The sequence below is a fragment of the Molossus molossus genome, unplaced genomic scaffold, assembly GCF_014108415.1.
Source record: "Molossus molossus isolate mMolMol1 unplaced genomic scaffold, mMolMol1.p scaffold_m16_p_11, whole genome shotgun sequence".
Lineage (NCBI taxonomy): Eukaryota > Metazoa > Chordata > Mammalia > Chiroptera > Molossidae > Molossus > Molossus molossus.
In genome coordinates, this window is record NW_023425346.1 from 61,167,327 (window position 1) to 61,191,341 (window position 24,015).

The 24,015-nt window shown below is 34.0% G+C and overlaps 1 protein-coding gene across 8 annotated transcripts in view; it reads right to left on the reverse strand.

Moving 5' to 3' along the window:
• Positions 1 to 24,015, reverse strand: part of GLS (glutaminase) — an 81,779-nt gene that overhangs the window by 35,648 nt on the left and 22,116 nt on the right. For 3 of the 8 annotated variants that reach the window (XM_036254842.1, XM_036254845.1, XM_036254844.1), the window contains 5 exons: positions 23,262 to 23,341; positions 20,700 to 20,863; positions 11,020 to 11,078; positions 3,219 to 3,251; positions 3,072 to 3,130 (listed from right to left, as the gene is read on the reverse strand). In XM_036254842.1, the coding sequence (XP_036110735.1) occupies positions 3,072 to 3,130; positions 3,219 to 3,251; positions 11,020 to 11,078; positions 20,700 to 20,863; positions 23,262 to 23,341 (395 nt within the window). Of the gene's footprint in view, positions 1 to 3,071; positions 3,131 to 3,218; positions 3,252 to 4,012; positions 4,047 to 4,581; positions 4,632 to 7,974; positions 8,135 to 11,019; positions 11,079 to 20,699; positions 20,864 to 23,261; positions 23,342 to 24,015 lie in introns of those variants that run through there. The other 5 variants (XM_036254847.1, XM_036254849.1, XM_036254846.1 and 2 more) reach the window with 5 other exon arrangements.

Sequence of the window (24,015 nt, forward strand, 5' to 3'; positions counted from 1 at the left end):
ACATAGTCAATTCCAACTAAGGGAATACATGGAAATTTCACTGAGAGAGGGACACATGAAATGGGCCTTAGAGCAATCACTGAATTAACAGATTTTAGGTGGAAGCCCAGGCAGCAGCATGAACAAAGTGATAAAGGTATAAAATACAGGATTTCACTGAAGAATAGCTAATATTCTGACATACCTGGGAAATAGGATTTATAGAGAAAGAGTGGAGAAACATGAAACTAACATGACCAAATTATCAAGACTGATACATGCTAAAAAATGTAATAGCTCTTGATTGCCAACAGAGTGAAAGCTTAGCCCTGGCCGGTTTACATCAACGTCTCTCTCTGCCTCCACCCCCTCTACTCTATCTAAAAATCAATGGAAAAATATCCTCCAGTAAAGATTAACAAAAAGAAAGCTTAAAGGTTTTCAAACAAGTTACCTTGTCAGCTCTACATTTTAGAAGGTTAGCTCTGATTAATCTTCTAAAATAAGTTTGAGAAAAGGGAAAAAGAGAGAATGAGTGATGTTATTAGGTAACTACTGTAATGAGAATTACAGGAAGCCTGAACTTAGGTAGTGGTGACAGAAATGGAAGGAGAGGTATGATCAAACATGAGAGTAGTTGGGTAAGTCTTCAGACTTGAAGGGAAAAAAGAGAAACAGTGTGAAGTCTGTTATAAAGCCCAGATCTCTCACAAAGTCCACAGAAAGAATGATGATATCAACTGACATCAGGATCCCTAGAACTAAGAGCAGTTTTAGAAGAGAATGAGTTTTGACTTAGACAGATTTAATCCTACAAATTTGGATACATATTTGAGAGCTCAACCTACAAGTGAGCTGCTGAAGGCTGCTGAAAAAGAGGAACTGTGGGTGACACTCACCGACCATGGGTGAATAGCCACTTCTAACTATACATTTTAATAATTCTATGGTCACAAAAACAATATTAGATATGGAAGAGTTCTTAGAAATAAACATGTCAACATGTCATGCTTTTTAAAAAAATTCTCACCTGAGAATATGGTTTTATTGTTTTGGGGGTGGGTGGAGACACAGACAGAAACATTGGTCTGAGAGAGAAACATTAATTGCTTGCCTCCCATAAGCAACTGGGGAATCAAATCGACAACTGATAGCAAAAGGAAGGCCAAATATTATAGTCATTTGTTCAGCTTTGCCAGAAAACTGTTGTTTAGACGCATGTCCAGTAAAGTCAACATGAAACAGGGAAGGTACTTGCCTGTCAGTCACACCTGGGAACAGGTCCTTGGCCAGAATAGGCATGGCCACTGTAGAAGATCTGAGATACTTAAGCTCCTAAACAAAGGAGTTTGCTCTCTTGCCTCTTGGTTCACGCTTCTGGCTGCAGGGCCTCTCATGCTCCTACATTCGCCCACATGGCTCACAGACATTTGGACCCCATACAACGGACTGACAGATTGTAACTAGTCTAATGCTGTACAGGACCCACCTCCACCATGGAATGGAAATTCTGAACACTGGCTTTGCTTCTAGCTCTGCTGAATCCCTGGCTGCACATTTTCCAGGACTGGATTAAGGGAAATGGGACTTTGCAAACTGAAGAATATAATTCAATTAAAATAAAGTTTCCACATCTCATCCTCCTATAGGGGCCTCTGGAAATGCTTATTCCAGTGGTACCCCAAGAACCCCACTCCGACTAGCAACAGAGAAAGACCATCCACACAATTTCTCGGATAACACAACCTAGGTATGTGCCCTGACCAGGAATGCAACCCTCTGGTGTACAGGACAATGATCCAATCAACTGAACCACCTGGCCAGGGCAACTTGTCATGCTTTTTAAAGAAACATCAACACAGTATAGATAAAGGACTAACTACTGAACAACTATCAGCGCCGAGCACACATAGTTCTCTTCACCAAATACTCTATCAAGTGCCCATTATCTGCCAGGTAACAGGAATACAGAAATGAACTGGAAGGCCTTAAGGAGGTCAGAGTCTAATGGTGAAGATGGGGCAAAGAATAAGTTCAATGAAATATGGTAACAGGAGAGCACAGAAGAGGGGTGAGATGAGATTTCTGAAAAACTACCTAGAAAAGTTACCTAAGCTGATGAATAAAAGTTGGTAAGGCAGATAACCTGAGTATTTTTGCCCTCTGAAATATACAAAGCATAACCTAATTAGTGTTTATGCCAAAAGTGTTTAAGCTTTATCTAATCACAAGGAAACAACCACACCTATAAAAAATAGGGAATTTCTACTACAGCCCCTGGGCTAGATCCAACCTGCTGCCTGCTTTTATAAATAAGGATTTGGAACACAGCCTATTGTCTGTGGCTACTTTCCTACTAAAACAGTAAAGCTGAGTAGTTATAACAGAAACTACAAGTCTAAAATATTTACTCTCTGCTCCTTCACAGAAAAAGTTAGTTAATACCTGCTCTAGAAAACAACTGGTTGGCACACTTCAAAAAAAAGAAATTTAATAAACATTTTAAAAGGAAGGGACTAAGGCAGAAGGACTGTTTTACTTTAAAAGACAAAAGAGACCTCGGATTAGTTCTTAGGGGAGAAAAGGGCCGTCCATAATAAGCATTTAAAGGACATTTACATATTGTTTATTTTTAAATTAATGTCAATGTTCTTCTGAGTGTTGATGGTATGGTAGTTATATAGAATGCCCTTATTCTTAGGGTACACGTGTTAAGTTATTTAAGTGAAGTGTCATGATATTACAACTTAATTTTAAACAGTTCAGAATAAAATCTTCCCACACACGTGTATTTACATATATGTATATATACGTGTATATTGGGACATACACATATTTTTAACTATCTAGAGAGAGGTTGATAAAAAGCAAACGAGACAAAATATGAATCAGAAAAATAAGTAAAAGATATCCAGATACTCTAGTAAAAGCCAGAACTAACAAGGGAAAATAGACTAATTCTAAAAACAATGTGTACAAATGTATGGAGTAACAAAACAGTATTTAAAATAAAAAATTCTATAATTTAAATTTTTTATTAATATAAAGAGCAATGACCCATTATAAAAACCTAAGTTATAAAGCAGACTCACGTTGCATTACTGAATCCAACATATTCATTACCAGCCATCTTATTCAAAAACTGCATCACCTATAAACCAAAATTAAAAAGTATCAATATCAAAAAACAAATATGTAAAAGAATGTAGCATAAACACTGAATTCTATATTGCACTTACATAGTCAAACTTTTCAGCATTATTTACTCCTTGCTGCAAAGAAATGAGACATAAAAACATTAATGAAGGCACCACCACAGTTAAGTTTTAAATGAATATAATATAAAAATTTCAAACTATCATTATAATTAATATACTGTGCATTAGTACTTTTAAATCTAGGAAATACTTCTAAAGTAACTTAATAGTTATATAAACTACATATATATTGTTTCATTAATACCTATATGTTGAGAATGGATCTGATTATAGAGGGAATGCTTTAAGTATAATTTTACCCAACCCAAAATTACAGAATTTTAAATACGTTACTCCAAATCCCTTATCTTTCATGACAACAGATAATCTGCTAAAAAATGTTATTTATTTAATTTCATATTTTTAAAAAACTTAAAAGTTTCACCCTTAGAGAAAAACTAAGTATATATAAATTATGATTTTAAATTAAGAACAATCTACTTATATATTTTTAATAATCTTAAAGCAATATTAGAGTTAGAAAAATGAGTTATGTTGCAAAATTAATTTTTTATAATTCTAGTATATGTAAATATTCTGGATAGATTTTACTAGAGATCTCACTTGTTATATAATAAAACTAGAACTAAAAAAAAAACCATATTTCATAATTTCTAAAAAAGTGCTACATATGTATTTAGCATTATGCCAATTCAGAATATGGAAGATGTATTGTTTCATCACTTCTATTTCTGACATGTTAGCTACTGCAAATGTCAATAGGCAAAACCTATGTAATGTAGATCAGTTCAATTAGCCAAGTGGTTTCATTTTACCTCAGCGAAGTTTACAAAGCAGTAAGTTGTAGATCTGAAATCAAACGTATTAATTGGTGATATGCACCCAAAAGAAACAATACATCTCTAATTTAAAAACAAGTTTAAAATAAAATAATTTGACAACTATAGTTTTAAAAATTAAAAATGTTAACCTTACCCTCAAAAAATCCAAATCACTACATTGAAAATTTTATTATGGGGAAAACCTGTATGACAGCATTATTTAACTGAAAAAAGCCAGGTTCATTCTCCACTTTATAAATGGATTAGAATGTGGCTGATAATCTGTGAAACGCTATAAATCAACTTATGTAAGAAAGGATGTGCAATCACATATGCAATCAGTAGCTGGAAAGAACACAGTTTTTAGTCCAAATTAGGTATTAACAAAGCTTAAACAAGATAAGGATAATTTAGCTACAGGCATATAATAATCACCATGTATTTTCTCTAAAGTGTTCTTTGACATATTTTAAGTTTTCTTTCCCTATAATACACCAGAAATCAAAATGTAGAAATGTAACTCCAAAGCTGTTCAATGAAAAATAATTAAAAGAAGAAATTACCAACTTCATTGAACTGTTGCAGTTGTCAAAATATTCCATAGATCCTAATGCTGTAAAATATGTAACAACATTTAAACCACAAAAACCTTTTTAACCTTTGAAAAAGCACAAAAAACAAAAAAAAAGAAAACAACTCTTTTGGAAAAGGATGTCAGCATTTGCATTATGATGTTACATGAATATTTACTGTTATACAATTAATCAATGTAAAACAAGTTATACTGAACTTTCATTCTGTGATCTAAATTGTGCCCTATAAAATTAACACAAATTTTATTTAGCTGTTGTGTTTAGTAAAAAAAAAACCTGTTCCAACCCTAGACTATTGTCAAATTTTTGTAGCTTCCTTAAATTCAAGTATGATTAAGTTTTGCTTCTATTCCGTTTTTAAGAAACTATCGATATTTATCAATGTCTATCATCATAAAAAAAATTGGGTAAGCTACTTGAAATGGTCTAGGCAATTATGTAAAAAAAAGCAAAACGAAATATCTGAATGATTGTTTATTCAAGAAAGTTGCTACAAAACTTTCCCACTTAAATATAAAAGCACTTGATTAATGTTTGTTCTTATTATGTATCTTAGAAATAGCATTTAACTTGTCAATAAATATATTTGCTCCTGTACCTCTTAGAAAGATTTCATGTACTCTAGAGATATATTGGATCTAACAATCATTGTAAGATGTCATGTTATTTTAATTTTGAAAAAGGTACTGTGGTTTGTTTGCAAAGATGTTAGGAAAAAATATACATACAAAATAAACTAGAGTAAATATCCTCAAAAAAAAAAAAGCAAATATGAACTGTAAAAAAAAAAAAAATACCATCATTATTATCAAATAGTGGGTGCAGCGGTGTGGAGGAACAGATGTGAAAATTAAAGATGGGAATAGGAACATGGGCGCTAGGTATACTATTCCGTTTATTTTGTGTATGTTTGAACATTTTCATAAAATGTTAAAGAAAAAAAGTTTATTTGCTAATAATTTCTCGTGTTAATTTACAAAATTGTTCCTTGAGAATACTTTTTTCCCATAAAACAGTAGTTGATTTTTAATTAGTTCATGTATCAGTGGATAGTTTCTATTACTAGAATGAGTTTCTCTTATTATTTTAAATTTATACAGATGTATGAGTTGAGAAATATTGCTGACAACAGATGAGTAGGTGGAAAAAGAGAAGGTTTTCTAGCAAATGTCACTCAGTATTTTACACATCTACCTCATTACATACAAAAGTCACAGAACCTGAAGCAGTGCACCACATAAAAACTGAGGACACATGAGAAATATGCTTTTCTTTTAGAAAATGGGAGGAAACCTGGACCAAAGGCAGATTAACTTTTAAAAAAAGCATATATGAAAACAGATTTGGAAATTGATCATCTAAAACTATAAATGCCCCTTTTTCTCTTGGGAAAAAATCCTATACCCAGGAATATGTTTATCCCAGTTTTAATCACTGTGCAGTATTATTAGATATCGTGTTAATCTTGAAAAAGTTACAGTACATTTAGCAGGAAAACTTTTAAAAAATAAACTGGACAAATATATTAACCAAATTCCTAATGCATTGAACAAATGACTTTTTTTTTAAAAAAAGTATGTTTTTACTGATTTTTTTCAGAGAAAGGAAGGGACAGAAACATCGATGTGAGACAGAAACATGGACTGGCTGCCTCTTGCACACCCCGTATAGGGGATCGTGCCTGCAAGCTAGGCATGTACCCTGACCAGGAATGGAACTGGGACCTCTCAGTCCATGGGATGATGTTCAAGCCACACAGGCCAGGGTGACCAAATGACTTTTTTAAATACTGATTTATTTTTTTTAAATGTGTTTTTATTGATTTTTAGAGAAGAGGAAGGGAAAGAGATAGAAACATTGATGAGAGAGACACATCGAATGACTGCATGTGTCCTGACCGGGAATCAAACTGGCGACCTCTTGGTCCATGGATTGATGCTCACCCACTGAGCCACACGGCTGGGCTGACCAAACGACTTTTAAAACACAAACCATGTGGCTTGTTTGAAAAAGGTAATAATTAGAACCCAAGATTAGAAAATTATATATATATTTTTTTCTATAAATATATCTATCAAAGACATTAAAGAATTTACATTTCTTTAAAGAAAACTTTTATAAATGAAAATTTGATTAAGAGGCAGTGAGTTTTAACATGGGCCAATAAAAGAATATAACTATTATTGGAGTGTTTTTACAATATACTCATGAATTGAATCATGTATCATACAATTTAACAGGTGAAAATATCACTGTTAACAGGGATAAATTTAATATAAAAATGACATTTAAAATCACTACGTTAATCAGCTCCTTTGTATGTAAATAACTTGATTCCATTAATAAAGTATGGAAATGTAAAAGTCAATTGACAATTAGAGATGTTAAAAAGGGGCATGGAAGAAAGAGGCAAAAGCAACTGAAAATTTTATAAAATATTCCCAGTTTAATTTTGCCACAGAATATGCTTTAAAAGCTAAATATCTGGAGTATTATAATAGGTATTGCAGGTAAAAAATAATGTTCTAAATCTAGTTTTTATCACATATTAACCCTAAAAATAAAGCAACAGAAAAGTGAATTCTGTTGGCAAGAAATTATTTGATTTCATTTAAAAGAAACCCCAAACACACCAACTGATATACATATGAAGTAAATAAACCAATATAATTCTTTCTTATGAATGTCAGCAAATCTAAGACATCATCCATTGTTCCCCAGAGCCACAAATCGCCTTAAAATGTGGCTTATAAGCAAGTCTAACAGGTTATTGCTAATATGACCAAACCGATCATTATATACATATTAACTGATCTGTCTTGATTTTATTGAAGTATGATTAAACTGTTTTAAGAGAAAGAAGGGGAGAAAAAAAAAATCTCTGATTTTAATTAAAAAATACTCTGATTAAAAAAAAACTGAGCTTCTTCAAAGGACAAAAACTGGAAACTACCACTAGAATAGAGACACATAAACAGAGAAGACAATGTAGCTCTTTACTTTTAAAATAAAAAAGCAGAAGTGTGGCAATAATCTTGTAATGTGTTATTCTCATTTTCGTACCCTAACCTTCAAGTTGTCACTAGACATAACTTTAAACTGCAAGTAGGTGAAAATTTTACCACTGGAAAGAAAAAAATGACATTAAGAATACTGCTATTTCATCCAGAATAACTGCACTTTCAATTTTTTTTTCCTCTATAAATCAAATAAGCACATTATCATCATCCAATAAAACAAAGTGCATCAAAAAGTATTCCTTTAAATTAGCTACCATAGATAAGAGAGGAAGTATAGTACCTTTATGTTTTAATTATGTATGTTTCATGTACAAAATGACATTTCTTTTATGAAGGTATTTACCTATATAGCTTTGTTTAAAATTTTAAATACTGGCGATTTCCTATAAGTTTAGTAGTTAAGAATATATGCAACAGGTTCCTTCTGTCCAAATGCTCCTTTTTTTCCACAATCTGCTAATCCTTTTGAACATTTGTTCTGCCTCTTCCCCCATTTCCTGAGGATCACCACCAATCCTACAAGGAAAAAATATCGACACTACAAAATTATGAAATAAAGAGTCTTACCAAAGACTCTACTTATTTGTGTGTGTGTGTGTGTGTGTGTGTGTGTGTGTGTGTGTGTCAGAGGGGAAGTAACAAAGAGACTATTTTAATAGCACCATAATAAAGTCTTGAACTTTGAAAGAAAAAAGAAAATTTTAGGTTATTAACTAAAAAAGCTAAAAAAGTGAACTGATATCTAGTAGCCATGATTTTAAAATATCCAAACTCTTGGTACTCTTTAAGAAGCCTAGGTCTTACATATAGTAAGCACAGATTATCTCAAGAATGACTATATGCACCACTAAAAATTAAATGTAACTTTTAAGCCAATAAATTTGTATCTTTTGTATACATTAAAATTCAGAAAGTAAAATTTCTGCTTCTTGGACAATATAACTGTGCTAGGTAAAGACAAAGATGTAATTAAGAGAAACAGCAAACAGAATCAGGAGATTTAGCTCAACCCTCATTCTGCTGCTGGTAGAACATATCCAGTCTTAGTTTCCTCACTGCATTTATAAAAAGTAAGAGTGCTGGACTTGAAGACCCTTTTGGCTATGGTTTTATTACCTCAATTTCAATGACCAATTCATAAATATCATGTGATCATATAACTTGCAGAGATTACATATAATCAATTGTAAGAGTTCTGCATTCTTTTTTAAAAGAGTCTAAGAAAAGTATTATATACTGGGGCAGTCAGTTTTCAAAGGTACATCAGGCTTACCACTCCAAGATTTAGATAAACATCATTGAAAAACAACAAAACCTTGTGTAACACCTTCTAAAAACAAATAAAAATAAAAATTCAAAGAAAGTGACTAAATATAAACCATACCCCAAAGCTTCATTTCCAGTAAATTTAAAACATTTATAAATTTAAAGTCACTGGTCAAATTTTTAAACACAAGATGACTCAGTTAAATTTTTGCACTGTTGGACACTGAACCACACTTGCGTATGTGTTTTTTTTAACTCTGTTCCTAAGCGCTCACATTAATATGGTTCAATGTATAGTTGCTGGCTTGTGGATGAACATGGTAAGTGAAACTAATGAAGTGATTGTGTGATATGACCAGACATGCATTTCACACATGCAGCATTTCAGTGTGGTATATTAAACCCATGAATCATTAAACAGAAGATGCATGCAGTTAAGGAAGACTTCTATTAATCATTTACATATGCCCTTTCTTGATAATACTATTGTTGTGCCATGTTAATCTTTCTCCAGTGTAAGAGAGTTATTAAACTAGGAACCATGGATCAGCTTCTAAGGGTTTGTGAATTCCAAAAAATTTATATAAAATCATGGTATGTGAACATTTTTTCTAGGAAGATCCAAAAAACGTTCACAACCATTCTAGTGGTTTTCTCATCAAACATTATTAACACATACACTGTCTTATTAAAACTTTGCTTACCTCTAATTCAAGTTACTTGTTCAAATCTAACAATTACTGAGACTTTACTTTCATTGCCGTATTTATTTAATTTCACTGTAAGGGCCCATTTACTTGTGTATACTCCACACTATAACGTTAGCCACCTGAAGGTAGGACTATGCCTAGCATATATTCATTCATATTATAATTTTCTACAATAAACAGTTTCATTTTATCTCAAACTGACAAATTTTCTCTTATGTAAAACCGTCATAAATAACTAGATGTTATAAGGAACAAAATGAAAATTTCCATAGCTTATTAAAATTAGTTACATTAAAAAATAATACTTGGCTATAATATCAACCTCACTAGAGTTATAAGATTTAAGTGTGCTAATAGTTTCAAAGCATTTGCCCTAAAATAACAGCTAACTATATATATTCTTAAAATAGTAGCCTTCTACTTTAAAGGCCCTTTCTCATGAACAAGTAAAATTCATTAAAGAGCAGATTTCTAGTATACAAAGTAGATGCATTTTGATTAATTGGGCCAAGAGTATAATTTATATTTGAACATTCTTTGTCTAACCAAGATATCCCATCTTCAGTAATGCATCTACTAAGCCATGGTTCTTTTTTTTCCAAGCTTGAAATATATAGGCACAGATTTACTAAAGACAGTAAGTACATTAAGTGTTCCAAACACAAATGAAATTTATTTGACTATAACTAAAATTTATAATTAGAAATTAAAATCTAAACAGTATCACACAACAGACCCATTTTCAAATATTTCAAATGACATTAGAGTTTCCAATTATTAAGGCAAACCAGACACTAAAAAAAAAAAAAAAACTCAAAACATACAATGCAAACAAAAACTTAAGAAAAATAATATTACTTAATAATTGGAATGAGATTTATTTTAGTTACATGACTAAAAAAAAACAAATAAAGCAAGTTCAAATTAAAATAAAGTTCATGAAAATATAAAAGACTTGAGAATATTCAAGAGTACATGTACTTTGTCTTAACACAAAGTATCAGAACATTTGTTCCTAAATATGTTGATGACAAACGTTAATCAGTAAAATGTTTTTAACTCTGTTTACATCTGTTCATTCTAAAGGAGCCAAAAAGAAGAGAAAGAAAAAAATATCAAAACTTTAAGAAGAAAAATTTCTGTGCCTACTGTTCAGCAGACTTTTTCAATTTTTGCCAGATCTCAGGTCAAGAATAACTATTGAAATTTACAATGAGTCATCTGTTCTTAATTTTGGCCTTGAAATTATATAATTTATTTTTATATAAATAACCTAATTTTATACCATAAGATTAATTTCTTTAACACCAAAAGAAAACTTTTTACTTTCTACATAAATAATCCAAAATTCACATTTATGCCTTAGTTATTTAAAAAATTTACTTGGTTAAAAGGAAATGTCAACATTTTACCTTTATTAATGAAGTCACAACAATTGCTCCAGCATTTACCATAGGATTATGTGGCTTATCTGTAACATATAAAACCATATAGCATTATTTCAAATACCTGATATCACTCTTTGTGATGCATAGGTTCTTCACATGAACATACATCTATTTCTTTATGTAAGCCATTGTTACAGTTCTTTTGGGGTGGGGTGAGAGAGGGGAAGAAGTGTGGAGGAATGCATTTAAAGTCATTTACATGTCAAACCAATAATACACCTTTAGGAAGCTGTTACAATAATCATATAAGCAAACAAAGATTTATGTACAAAAAGGCAGGAATTAGTAGTGTTAAGAGCACATCCAAATTTCCTAATTCTCCCATTTACTAACCATGGACAAGTAACTGATCTTTACTGTGCCTCAATTTTCCCATTTGTAAACTAGGCTAAGTACTAACACCTCAGCAAGTCATAATGTCAATAAAGGATTCTGGTCAAGATAAAGGAATAAGTAAAGATGGTAGCGGCATCCTCCAATCATCACATCATTATAAAAACTCAACTACAGTACAACCATTATTGAGAACTGCCTTAAATCTAGCTGAACGCTGAACAGAAGTCCTATAACTAAAGATATACAGAAGACAAATTGAGAGTGATAAAAGGGGCAGAGACTTGAACAGCTTGGTCCCACACCCACATATGGAGGTTAAAAATCAGGAGGGATATCTTGGCTTCAGAGGGCCCTGAAAATCGAGGGGTCCCAGACCCACACCAAGTTCCCCAGCCCAATGTTCCAGTGCCAGAAAGAGAAATCCCTATAACTTCCGGGTGAAAACCAGTGGAGATTATAGATAAGGTGGAGGGCTGCTGGAGTCCCAGGCATTCATATTAAAGGGTCTGCACACAGACTTACTTGGACTCACTGCCTCTGAGCTCCAGCACTGGAGCAGTGGGTCAAAAGGTGCCAGAGATATACAGGGAAGAACTGAATTGTCTGTGTTTGGGGCAAGGACTGGAGGAGCAGCTTTCTCACAGACAGAAGTGCTGGCAGAAGCCATTATTTCTTTGCTGAGTCCTCCCACTGCAGATGTAGGCAGGGCCCATATCTGAGTCTTTATCAACCTATCACTGTTCACCTTGCCCTGGTGATTCCCTGAGACCCCACCCACCCAACTTGTGGGTTCACCCAAGTCGCTTCCAGTGGCTTTTCCATACAAACGCCTCTGTTGGCTCATGTTGTGGACTTTCCTAAATTCTTTCAAAGGTTCACAAACCCCAAAGTAGCAACATGTGGCCTCAGCATGCCACATACCTCTAGCTAAGATATCTGGGCCTGGCACTAGTGGCAGTTGGACTACATTCTCAGCATGGCCTCTCTTGGGCACCTCCAAGCCCAGCACTAGTAGCAGCCATCAGCTGATCACATTGTAGTTCATGCCAGATGACCCAGGGCAGGGTACAGGCAGAGGTTCACCTTGGCCTGCACCTCCTAGGAGGCCCCAGAGCCAGTGCACCCAGTGGCCAACTTCAGGCCATGTGGAGTATCACCAACCACCTCCAAAAGCAACACACTCAAGGGGCAGATTTGACTGGTACCAAAGCCCCAGTGCAGCAAGTTTTGCTCTGTGGGTTTGGCCCCACACAGGAGCAACTCCACTATAATCACACCTAGTCCTCTTAGCCAATCAGCCTGGAAATCACTCCCTCCAACTGACACACCCACAGCAATCAAGACTCATGGCCCAGCTCCAGTGACCAGGGAGGCTTAGTCACTGGGCCCTACATAAAGCCATCCTACCAAGACTGGGAGACATAGTAGCTCTACCTCATATACATAGAAACAAACAGAGAAGCAGACAAAATGGGGAGACAAACATGCCTGAAATGAAAGAACACAAGAAATTTTTAGAACAAGAACTAAATGAAATGGAGGCAAGCAAACTACCAGAATACAGTTCAAAACAATGGTTATAAGGATGCTCAAGGAACTTAGTGAGAAGTTTAAAAGTATAAAAAAAGACATAGAAAGCATAAAAAAGGGTCAGTCAGAAATGAAGAATATAACAGAAACAAAAAATACACTAGAAGGAATCAATAACAGATTAGAGGAAGCACAGAATCAAATCAGGAAGACAAGGTAGCAGAAAACAGCCAAAAAGAGCAGCAAAAAGAAAAAATATTTTTAAAAATGTAGATAGTTTAAGGGACTGTGGGACAATATCAGATATAAAAACTTGTGGTATTCCTATCTATATGATAGAAATACCAGGAGAAAAATGAGAACAAGGGAATGAGAGGCTATTTAAAGAAATAAAGAAGCCCACACCAAGGCACATCATAATTAAAATGCAAAAAGTTAAGACAAAAAGAGAATCTTAAAAGCAGTTAGAGCCCTGGCCAGTTTGGCTCAGCAATTAAGAGCGTCAGCCTGCGGACCAGTGAGTCCCAGGTTGGGTTCCTGCTAAGGGCACATACCTCGGTTGCAGTTTGTCCTTGCCCCAGGTGGGGTTGTGTGGGTGGCAACTAGTCAATGTGTCTCACATCACTGATTCTCTCTCTCTCTTCCCTCCCCCTCCATCCCATTCTATCTGAAGATAAATGCAAAAATATCCTCAGGTGAGGATAAAAATGAAAAAAAAAAGTTAGTTGCTTCCAAGAGAGCTCCCATAAGACTGTTGGCTGATTTCTCAACAGAAACTACAGCCCAGAAGGAAGTGGCACGAAATACTAAAAGTGATAAAAAGAAAGAACCTATAACAAAGATAACTCAACATGCAGCAAAGCTATCATTTAGAATTGAAAAACAGATCAAGAGCTTCCCAGACAAGAAAAGGATAAAAGAGTTAATCACCACTAAACCACTATTACAAGAAATGTTAAAGCATCTTCTTTACAAAAAAAAAACACACACAAAGAAACAAAATATATAAAATGGCAATAAATACATAGCTGTCAAAAATTACATTAAATGTAAATGGACTAAATGCTCCAATCAAAAGACATATAGTGGCTGAATAAAAAACAAAACAAGACCCTTACATATGCTGTCTATAAGAGACTCAAGTTCAGATCAAAAGACACACACTGATTGCAAGAATGGAAAAAATATTTCATAAAAAAGGAAATGAAACCATATAAAATAAAATGTCTGAGAAGTGCCCTGGCCGGTCTGGCTCAGTGGTTAGAGTGTCAACCCATAGACCAGAGTAGTGGGTTCAATTCCAGCTAAGGGCACATAGTTTGGTTGCAGTTTGTCCCCATCCCTGGCTGGGGTTGTGCGGGAGGCAACCAATCGCTGTGTCTCTCTCATATCGGTGTTTCTTTGTCTCTCTCCCTCTCTCTCCCTCCCTCCCTCACACTCTATCTGAAGATAAATGGGAAAATAATCCTCAGGTGAGGATTGGGGGGGGGGGGGAGTCTGAGTAGCATAACAATACTTTTACCAGGCAAAATAAACTTTAAAACAAAGATTATAACACGAGACAAAGAAGGACCCAGCAATTCCACTTTTGGGTATTTATCTGAAAAAATCCAACACACTATATCGAAAAGACACATGCATCCAAGTTCATTGAAGCATTACTTACAATAGCTAAGATATGGAAGCAACTTAAGTGTCCACCAACAGATTAAAGGATAAAGAAGTGATGCAGATATACAATGGAATATGACTCAACCATAAAAAAAAAAATCTTGCCACCTGCAACAACTTAGATGGATAAGAGGGTATTATGCTAAGTGAAATAAGCCAGACAAAGACAAATGCCAGATTTCACTTATATGTGGAATCTAAAAAAAAAGCAAAATAAATGAACAAGAACAGAAACTGACTCATCATAGATACAGAGAACATTTTGATGGTTGCCAGATGAAACTGGGGTTGGAGGGATGAATGAAAAAAGTGAAGGGATTAAGAAGTACAAACTGGCAATTATGGAAGTCATGGGGATGTAAAGTACAGCATAAGGAATGTAGTCAATAATATCGTAGTAACTATGTATGAGGTCAAATAGGTACTAGATTTATTGAGGTGATCACTTTGTAAGTTATACAGATGTCTAATGACTGGATTGTACAACTAAAACTAATATATTGTAGACCAACTATAATTGATAAATAAAAAAATTTTTTAACACAGTAAAATTAAAGGGAAAAAACAATGCTTGAATAAATTGAAACATGTGAAATACTTAGAAAGGTCCTGCTATATCCTTAAGCACTCAAATAATATTACTATCAAAACCACCTTGGAAAAAGCACATCTAGTGTAAACCTAATGTTGCTTTATTTAAGTGATTAATTTTGTGTGTGTGTGTGTGAGAGAGAGAGACAGAGAGAGAATGCTCACTCGAGGATATTTTTCTTTCTTTTTTTTTTCATCTTCACTTGAGGACTTTTTGCATTTATCTTCAGATAGAGCAGGAGGAAGAGAGGGAGGAAGACAGTAACATCAATGTGAGAGAGACACAATGAGTGGTTGCCACCCACACGACCTCAACCAGGGCCGGGGACAAACTGCAACTGAGGTACGTGCCCTTAGCGGGAACCGAACCCAGGACTCTCTGCTCCACAGGCCAATGCTCCAAAAACTGAGCCAAACTGGCCAGAGCACGATTGATTTTTTTTAGATAAAGTGGAAGGGAGGAAGGAAAAGAGAGAGAGAGAAACACTGACATGAAAGAGACACATAGATTGGTTGCCTCTTGCACAACCTCAACCAGGGCCAGAGATCAAACCTGCAACCCAGGTATGTGACCCTGATCATATTCAAACCTGTGACCCTTTAGTCCATGGGCCGATGCTCTAACCACTGAGCAAACCGACTAGGCCTAAGTGATTAATTTTTGCATTTATGTGTATATATATGTATGTATGTGTGTATATATGTGTGTATAAATACACACACACACACACACACACAAATGCAGAAAAAGAAAACACTAACACGTGATACACACAAAAAGATTATAGGGGATTTTAACTGGATTCTGTTTTCTGTATTTCCTAACAATAAGGATGTATTTCTTATGTAATTTTAAAAATTACTTATAATTTAAGTTCATCCACAATCCTACCTCTTCTCCTAATTCCTAGAATAAATAGAATTTCAGATCTCAACTGATTACATTTTCATTCATGACAGGGCACAAACGCCAAACAAAACTATTAGGGCACTGAAAACATTTATTTGAAAGCATAACTCCTAATTTATCTGTTTGTGAAAGTGATTAATTTCTTTGGGAACAAGTTCTCACCTAGAAAAATCTAGAAGAATTAAGTTATTGCTACGTTATTAGTCTCCTTGAATTTTTAAGCACGTTACCTTCTGTGAGATGAGCATATAGTCAAACAACTCTGACCTCTGGAAAATAGCCCAGCAGTTTTTCTAGCTGTTAAATAAAGAGTTACCATATGGACCAGCAATCCCTCTGCCAGGTATATAAACGAGAGAAAAAAAGTAACATATGTGCACACAAAAATTTGTACACAAATGTTCACAGCAGCATTATTGATAATAGCCAGAAAGTAAAAAACTCATATATTCTTTAAACTGATAAATGGATAAAAAAAAAAAAATGCAGCATTATTACCCATACAATGGAATACTCTTCAATAATTTTTTTTTTAATTTTTTTTTTTTATCCTCACCCAAGGACATTTTTCCATTTTTTGTTCAGGTAGAGTGGGAGGGAGAGAGAGAGTGAGAAACATCGACGTGAAAGGGACACATCAAGCAGTTGCCACCCGCACGACCCAAGCAGGGGCGGGGACAAACTGCAACCAAGGTACATGCCCTTAGTGGGAACCGAACCCGGGTCTCTCTGGACCACAGGCCGACACTCTAACTGCTGAGCCAAACCGACCAGGGCTCTTCAATGATTTAAAAAAGCGAAGTACTGGCCCTGGCCAGTGTGGCTCAGTTGATTGAGCATGGTTCCATGCACCTAGAAGTCACTGGTAAAATTCCCAGTCAAGGCACATGCCCAGGCTGCAGGCTCAATCCCCTGTAGAGGTCATGTAAGAGGCAGCCGATCGATGTTTCCCTCTCCCTTCTTCTCTAAAATTCATTAAAAACAACATATATTTGCTCGGCCAGTGTTGCTCAGTGGTTGCGCATCGACCCATGCACCAAGAGGTCCCCGGTTCGATTCTGGTCAGGACACATGCCCAGGTCGTGGGCCAGTTTCCCAGTGGTGGGCATGCAAGAGGCAGCCGATCTTTCTATCCCTTCCTCTCTCTAAAAAAAAATCAATAAAAACATATTAAAGAAATAAAAATTAAGAAAAAAAGAGTACCTATAATTTCATTAGCTATTCATTATATTCATATTAATCTTATCACAATTTTATAAAACCAGGACAATAGTACACGTGGGGTTTTTTGGCGTGGTTTTTTACTTGAGGAAAGAGCTATTTATTTAAAGGAAATACAAAAGGCCCAATACTTTTAGACATGGAATTTACACTTGCTGGAATTTTCACGAATAAAAATTAATTTCACTAAGTACATGTGGTTTTTTAAAAATTTTTGTAATGCTACACACACAATCACACATGCACATATGTAAAGTGTATAGTTTCACCATAAGTCTACCCTTGAAATTTTAAAAATGAAAAAGACCTATTGTTTCTCTTTTTCAAGATTGTTTTGGTCATTCTGAGTCACTTGCATGTTCATGTGAATTTTAGGATCAGCTTGTTAATTATCAGAAAAATAAATTAAAAAGCTAGGATTTTTATAAAGATCATGTTGAATATAAATTAATTTGGAGAGTATTGTCATTTTAACAATATTAAGTCTTCCTATCCATGAATATGGAATGTCTTTCCATTTATTTACATCTTTAGTTCATTAATGTTTTGTAGTTATCAGTATACAAACTTTGCACTGCTTTTGTTAAATTTATTTCTAAGTATTAAAAAAATTATTTACAAAGAAAAAAAAGAAGACAACCTATAAATTGTTTTTGCTAAAACTAGTGTAAAAGCAGACTCTAGAATATAGAACCTATGCAGAACTCAGAAAGGAGTGGTATAATGAAGTCTTCATTTTTCCATTACTTCAAGATTCCTAGTTTTGGCTCAGGAAAAGGTCAAAGAATATCAAAGAAAAATCTTGTCAAATTTTCTATTTCAGATATTACAAATTAGTGTTAAATTCCAGAGTTCTTATCGTGAATTTTTTCTTATACACAATGTCAATAAATCATAATTTTTTAAATCATAAATGTACATGGTAAAAAATGTTTTACTTATATTAAGTTCACTTATCTTAAACCCATTTTATTTATTTGTTTCTAAAATACTTTTTCATACCAAACTCTTATATTTTGTAATTTGTATTTAAATCTCTCTCCCAAAATCAATCAATTCAGCCCTGGCTAGGTGGCTTAGTTGGTTGAGCATCATCCCATACATCAAAAGGGTTCTGGTTTGATTCTCAGTCAGGGCACGTATCTAGGTTAAGGGTTTGATTCCCAGTCGGGGAGCATACAGGAGGCAACCCATTGATGTCTCTCTCTCACATCAATGTGTCTTTCTCTCTCTCTCGCCCTTCCTCTCTCTAAAAACATATCCTTGGGTGAGTATTAAAAACATAAATAAAATCAATTCACCAGAACCACCTAGATTTAGTTAACTTAAGTAGAAAAATATTAATTTTTCTTGTAAAATGTTTAATCTCATTAGAAAATTCTTTCCATATTAAATCTTGATGTCAGTGAATTTATTATTTTTAATTAAACTTAGTTTTGTTAGATGTCCCTCCTTTCCCCCTCCTCCCTGCACCTGCCCCTCCCCCTACCTTCACAGTACTGTTGTCTGTGTCCATTGGTTATGTGTATATACATATTAGTTCTTTGGTTTATCTCTTTCTACCCTCCCACCCTCCCTCCCCTCTAAGGTTTGTCAGTCTGTTTCCTACTTTCATGTCTCTGGATCTATTTTGTTCATCAGCTTATTTTGTTTATTATATTCCACAAATAAGTGAGATCATGTGATATTTATATATTTCTCTGATTGGCTTATTTTGCTTAGCATAATTATCTCCAGGACTTCTATGTCTTGTCTCAAAGGGTAAGCGATCTTTCTTCCTTACAGTTTGATGTCAGTGAATTTGATAAAGTACTTCTGTATGTAATGTTCTTACTGAAGTTACTAGTTTATGGTAATCTCCATAAAATCAAATATAGCATCAAGATAGAAAGATAAAATAAGTAATAAAATGTAATTGCTCTCAAAATAAATAGCAAAAGAAACATTTTATAACATAACTAAAAGAATAAAACAATGGCCCTGGTCGGTTTGGCTCAGCAGTTAGAGCGTCGGCCTATGGTCCACAGAGACCCAGGTTCGGTTCCCACTGGGGGCACGTACCTCGGCTGCAGTTTGTCCCCCGCCCTGGTTGGGTCGGGCAGGTGGCAACCACTCAATGTGTCCCTTTCACATCGATGTTTCTCTTTCTCTCTCTCTCCCCCTCCCACTCTATCTGAACAAAGAATGGAAAAATGTCCTCGTGAGGATAAAAATAAATAAATAAAATAAACAAAAAATAAAACAATGACGACTATAAACCATATTGTATTTTTTTTACCCAGCAGAAAGAAAAAACACAGAAGTATATTTCTCCAAACCATTATTACAACCACTGAACTCCTTCACTATTGCTTTCTTCAATTATATCTTAACTTATCACACAATGAGGAACCTAGCATATGCCTGAAAGATTAAAAAATAGAAACACGTCTATAGGTTGATATGTAGATTTAAAACAGCAACCGGATCAAAAGTACTAACTACCCTTGTCCTCCCACCCTTTTCTTTTGGATCTCTGTAAAGTAATAAGGCTTGTTAGTTGTCCAACTAGTTAATGTAGATGTTTCTTTCAAATAGTGTTATAAAACAGAAAAGGCAAAAACACTATCTCAACTAGGGCCATCATTAAAAACTTGTTATTATAGAAGTTTTCAAATATATACAATTTACAAAAAAAAGCAGAAAGAATAACCAATGTATCTATCCTTTAGCTTCAATAATGACCAACATATAGTAATCTTCACACCCAGCACTCCCAACTACACTCCACTGAACTATGTTAAAGCAAATCCCAGACATTGTGAGATTCTACTATAATATATTCCCCTATAGGTGTTTATAACGTGAAAAATCTTACTCCCTGCCCCCCATCTTCTCCTTATCCCAATTTCCAGTGGTATGAGATACCTAAAATAACCATTTATAAAAGCAGGTGATTAAACCATTTCTATGGGTTTCATGGAATTCTATGAAAAATGAAAGTACAAATGCTTTTAAATTTTCTTGAAATAAATGAAAAAAATAGCCCAGCCGGTGTGACTCAGTGGTTGAGTGTCAACTCATGCACAGAGGTCACCAGTTCTATTCCTGGTCAGGGTACATGCCCAGATTGTGGGCCCCAACCCCAGTTGGGAAATGCAGGAGGATGCCAGTCAATGTACTCTCTCAATGATGTTTCTGTATCTTTCTCCCTCTCCCTTCCTCTCTCTCTAAAATTCAATTAAGAAAAAAAGTAAATAGAGTACTAAGAATTCAACTTAAAAATAAATAAATAAATAAATAAATAAATAAATGAATGAATGAATGAATGAAAAAAATAACCACTCAGGTTTACATAGGAAAGTAAGATATTTCTTTTTCCAACCAACTATTAAGTAATTCTTACCATCTTCATTTAAAAACAGTTTGTTGAATCTTAATCCGCTTGGCTCTTTCCCAACATACCGATGCACATATTCCGTTCCAAGATCATTAACAGCAATGGCATATTTCAAAGGTTTTACACAGGACTGAAGACAAAATGGAACTTTGGTATCTCCAATAGAATGCCTATTTAAAAGCAGATTAAATAAATAGTTAGGATAAACTGGAATAAATGTAACTGAGTCACTGGAATTATTTTTACATGTTAATTCTAATTTACAAAAGTTTCCCCATAATGCAACCACAGGTTTACTTAGCTATTAAAAATATATATGTAAGTATATTTATTTTAAGAGGGATAGTATAAAGCAAAAGCTTAAAAGTATTCAAGTAATAAGATAATTCCAAATTAAATAATTAAGTAATGTAAACATTTTCCTCAGGGAAAGAGGGTATGGCCTCTCCTTACTCTTACTTGTATTTAATCATAAAATGAACTAGCCCTTTTAAAAATTAGTCACTTTTTTTTTTTTACTCATCACCTTAATCGTAGCTAAACCATGGTTAATTTTTAAATGGAGCACAATTTAGATTCAATACCACTCTCTGACACCCTATCTATAAATGCCTCATCTTGTCAACCATATCTTCTTACAATTCCAGCATCATTATATTAAATGGCATCCAGTATAGCTGTCACCAATAGTAATCATTATCACCATGTAGATAAACAACAGAACAACAAAAAAAAGCTACATGTTACCAAATTGGGATGTACATTAATAGGTTTAAAAATAGAAAAATTCTCACTGACCCCATTATAACATAAGCTTCACAAGGGCAAAGATCTTTGCATGACTGAAGTATCCAAAGTGCCCACAACAATACCCCAAACACATTATAGTCAATCATTCATTAGGAATGAAACTCATTCACAGTGAAACTAAGCACTATTAGTAACTACCCCCAGGCAAACAGTGGTTAACAGAGTCAGAGGGCAAACAGATGTCAGAGGACCAACTCATTTCTAATTATATTACAAAAGATAAATACATACGTGTATATATAGCAAAAGTATAATATTTTTCCTATCATCTTTATAATTTCTAATTCAGACTACAACTTGATAATCATTCTAAAACCTGACAAAAGCCTACTCTATTACTTTGTATTTAAAAATATATATGTTCTAGTCCAAAATCATCTTTTAAAATTCTCTAGATAAGAAAACTAAAAGAATCATCTCTACACACAAAGAATTTCTTTCTTTTTTTTTTTTAATCCTCACCTGAGGAATTTTTTTACATTTATCTTCAGATAGAGCAGGAGGGAGAGAGGGGGTAAGAGAGAGAGAAACATCGACGTGAGAGAGACACATTGAGTGGTTGCCACCCACATGACTGGGGACAAACTGCAACCGAGATACGAACCGAACCCAGGTCTCTGATCCCTGGGCCAATGCTCTAACCGCTGAGCAAAACCAGCCAGGGCCACACAAAGAATGTTTAAGAGAAACGCCATGTGTAAGCATTACATGACAGTAATCTTCTCCAAGTATAAAAATTGTCATTACATGATAAATCATTTCCTCCAAATACAAAAATAGAACTATCATTGCCCTGCCTACTGGAATGTGTTCCATAAGAATAAAGCCACGTTTTCTCATATATCTGTGTCCTTTCATAGCATTTTAGTATATTTTACAGGCCCAGGTGAGGATAAAAGGCTATCACTGTGACATATATAGATGTTAATAGACTAGATTAACATTTAATCAAACGCACTGAAAGAGACTCAGGTACTAGTTTTGCCTCTGCCAGTATTATACGATCTCCAGGCCTCAGATTCTTTATCTCAAAAATGAGTGGACTAAACCATATGGTTGTTTTTATTATAAATACTTGAGGAAGATAATTAGGGAAAAAAGATTAATCAGAATAAAGACACTTAAGATCCAAATTTAACAACTGGGTGGGGGGGGGGGATTTAACTGTGACATTATCTTGAAAAATAAACCACTTAAAATTATAAAGCTAAATGACCTATAGTTTTAACAAAATTTAGGGCAAAATTACATCTATGCTATAAATTCATCAAGCTGTATACAACTTAGGAGTTGCATACCGTATTTTATGTTATATTTTAATTTTAAAAAGAATTATCTTATTTAAAAAAAACAACAAAAATCTCAGAAAGATTATACCTCTAAGCTAAGTCCTCAACTGAAAAAAAAAGTAAGATTTTTCTTTTTCGACTGATAGAACCAAATTACAACACAATATTAAATCTTTATGCCTGATTCACAGTATGATAAAAAGTCATTCTTAAAAAAACATTCCAGAACTTTATCCATTTTCCAAGGGACTCTCATTAATTCATTAGTTTTTTAAATCAAATCATTCTCTTTGAAGTACCCTCAGATCTTTACCCTTTTTAGAATTCTGCTAGATTCCCATTTGTTAGTGGCTGTATGAGCACTTCCCAAAGACAGCTTTCATGAACTTCATGGAATCTTGCACGTTTTACAACTGGTTTCTTATTTTACAAATGACATATGGTCTTCACGGATTTAAAATAAACTTACCTCTGTCCATCTACTGTACAAACAGATACACCCCACAGATCAGGACTGAACTTGGCTAGTTGAGGAATATAATCTGCAACCTAACCAAAATATTGGAAATTAATAGATAAAATACAAGAAAATAATACTTTCTCCTACCAAAAAAATTTATCTCAATTTAGCTTCTACCAATGAATAGTTATTTTGTAGTACTTAGTGGCTTTGTAGTGTGCTATAACAATATTCATGAAAACTAAGGGCACAACAAACTTGAGATTTACAGATAAGATCTAAATGATTTCTCCTTCTCCATTTTCCAATGCATCTCTCTTCCTAGAAAAGTACAGTCTAAAAGAGGAACTGGAACATACATTTTTAAAATAAGGGTCATGCCAGTAGGGTTTCACTATTTAAAATCTTTCAATATGAAAAAGAAATACATTAATAGCCCTTAGTATTATTTAGAGAATATTTAAAACTGAAAACATTTTATTTAATGTTTGAGAATAACATATCTGCAGAAATTGCCAATAAAGTTACTTTTTAAAAAAAGATATAAAAGCCACTTCAATCATCTGAAAAATCAAAAAGAATTTGTAAACTTAGATTTCTTTTTAGCCAAAATAACAAAGTTAAATATTTAAAATATATTAAAAGTACTTAATTTAACTTAAGTTTCCTAATTAGCAAAACACAAGAAAATTACACAACTTTACTCTTTATATATCAAGTTGAATCAAATTTACTGAGTGACTGGTTTAGGAAAATATTCACA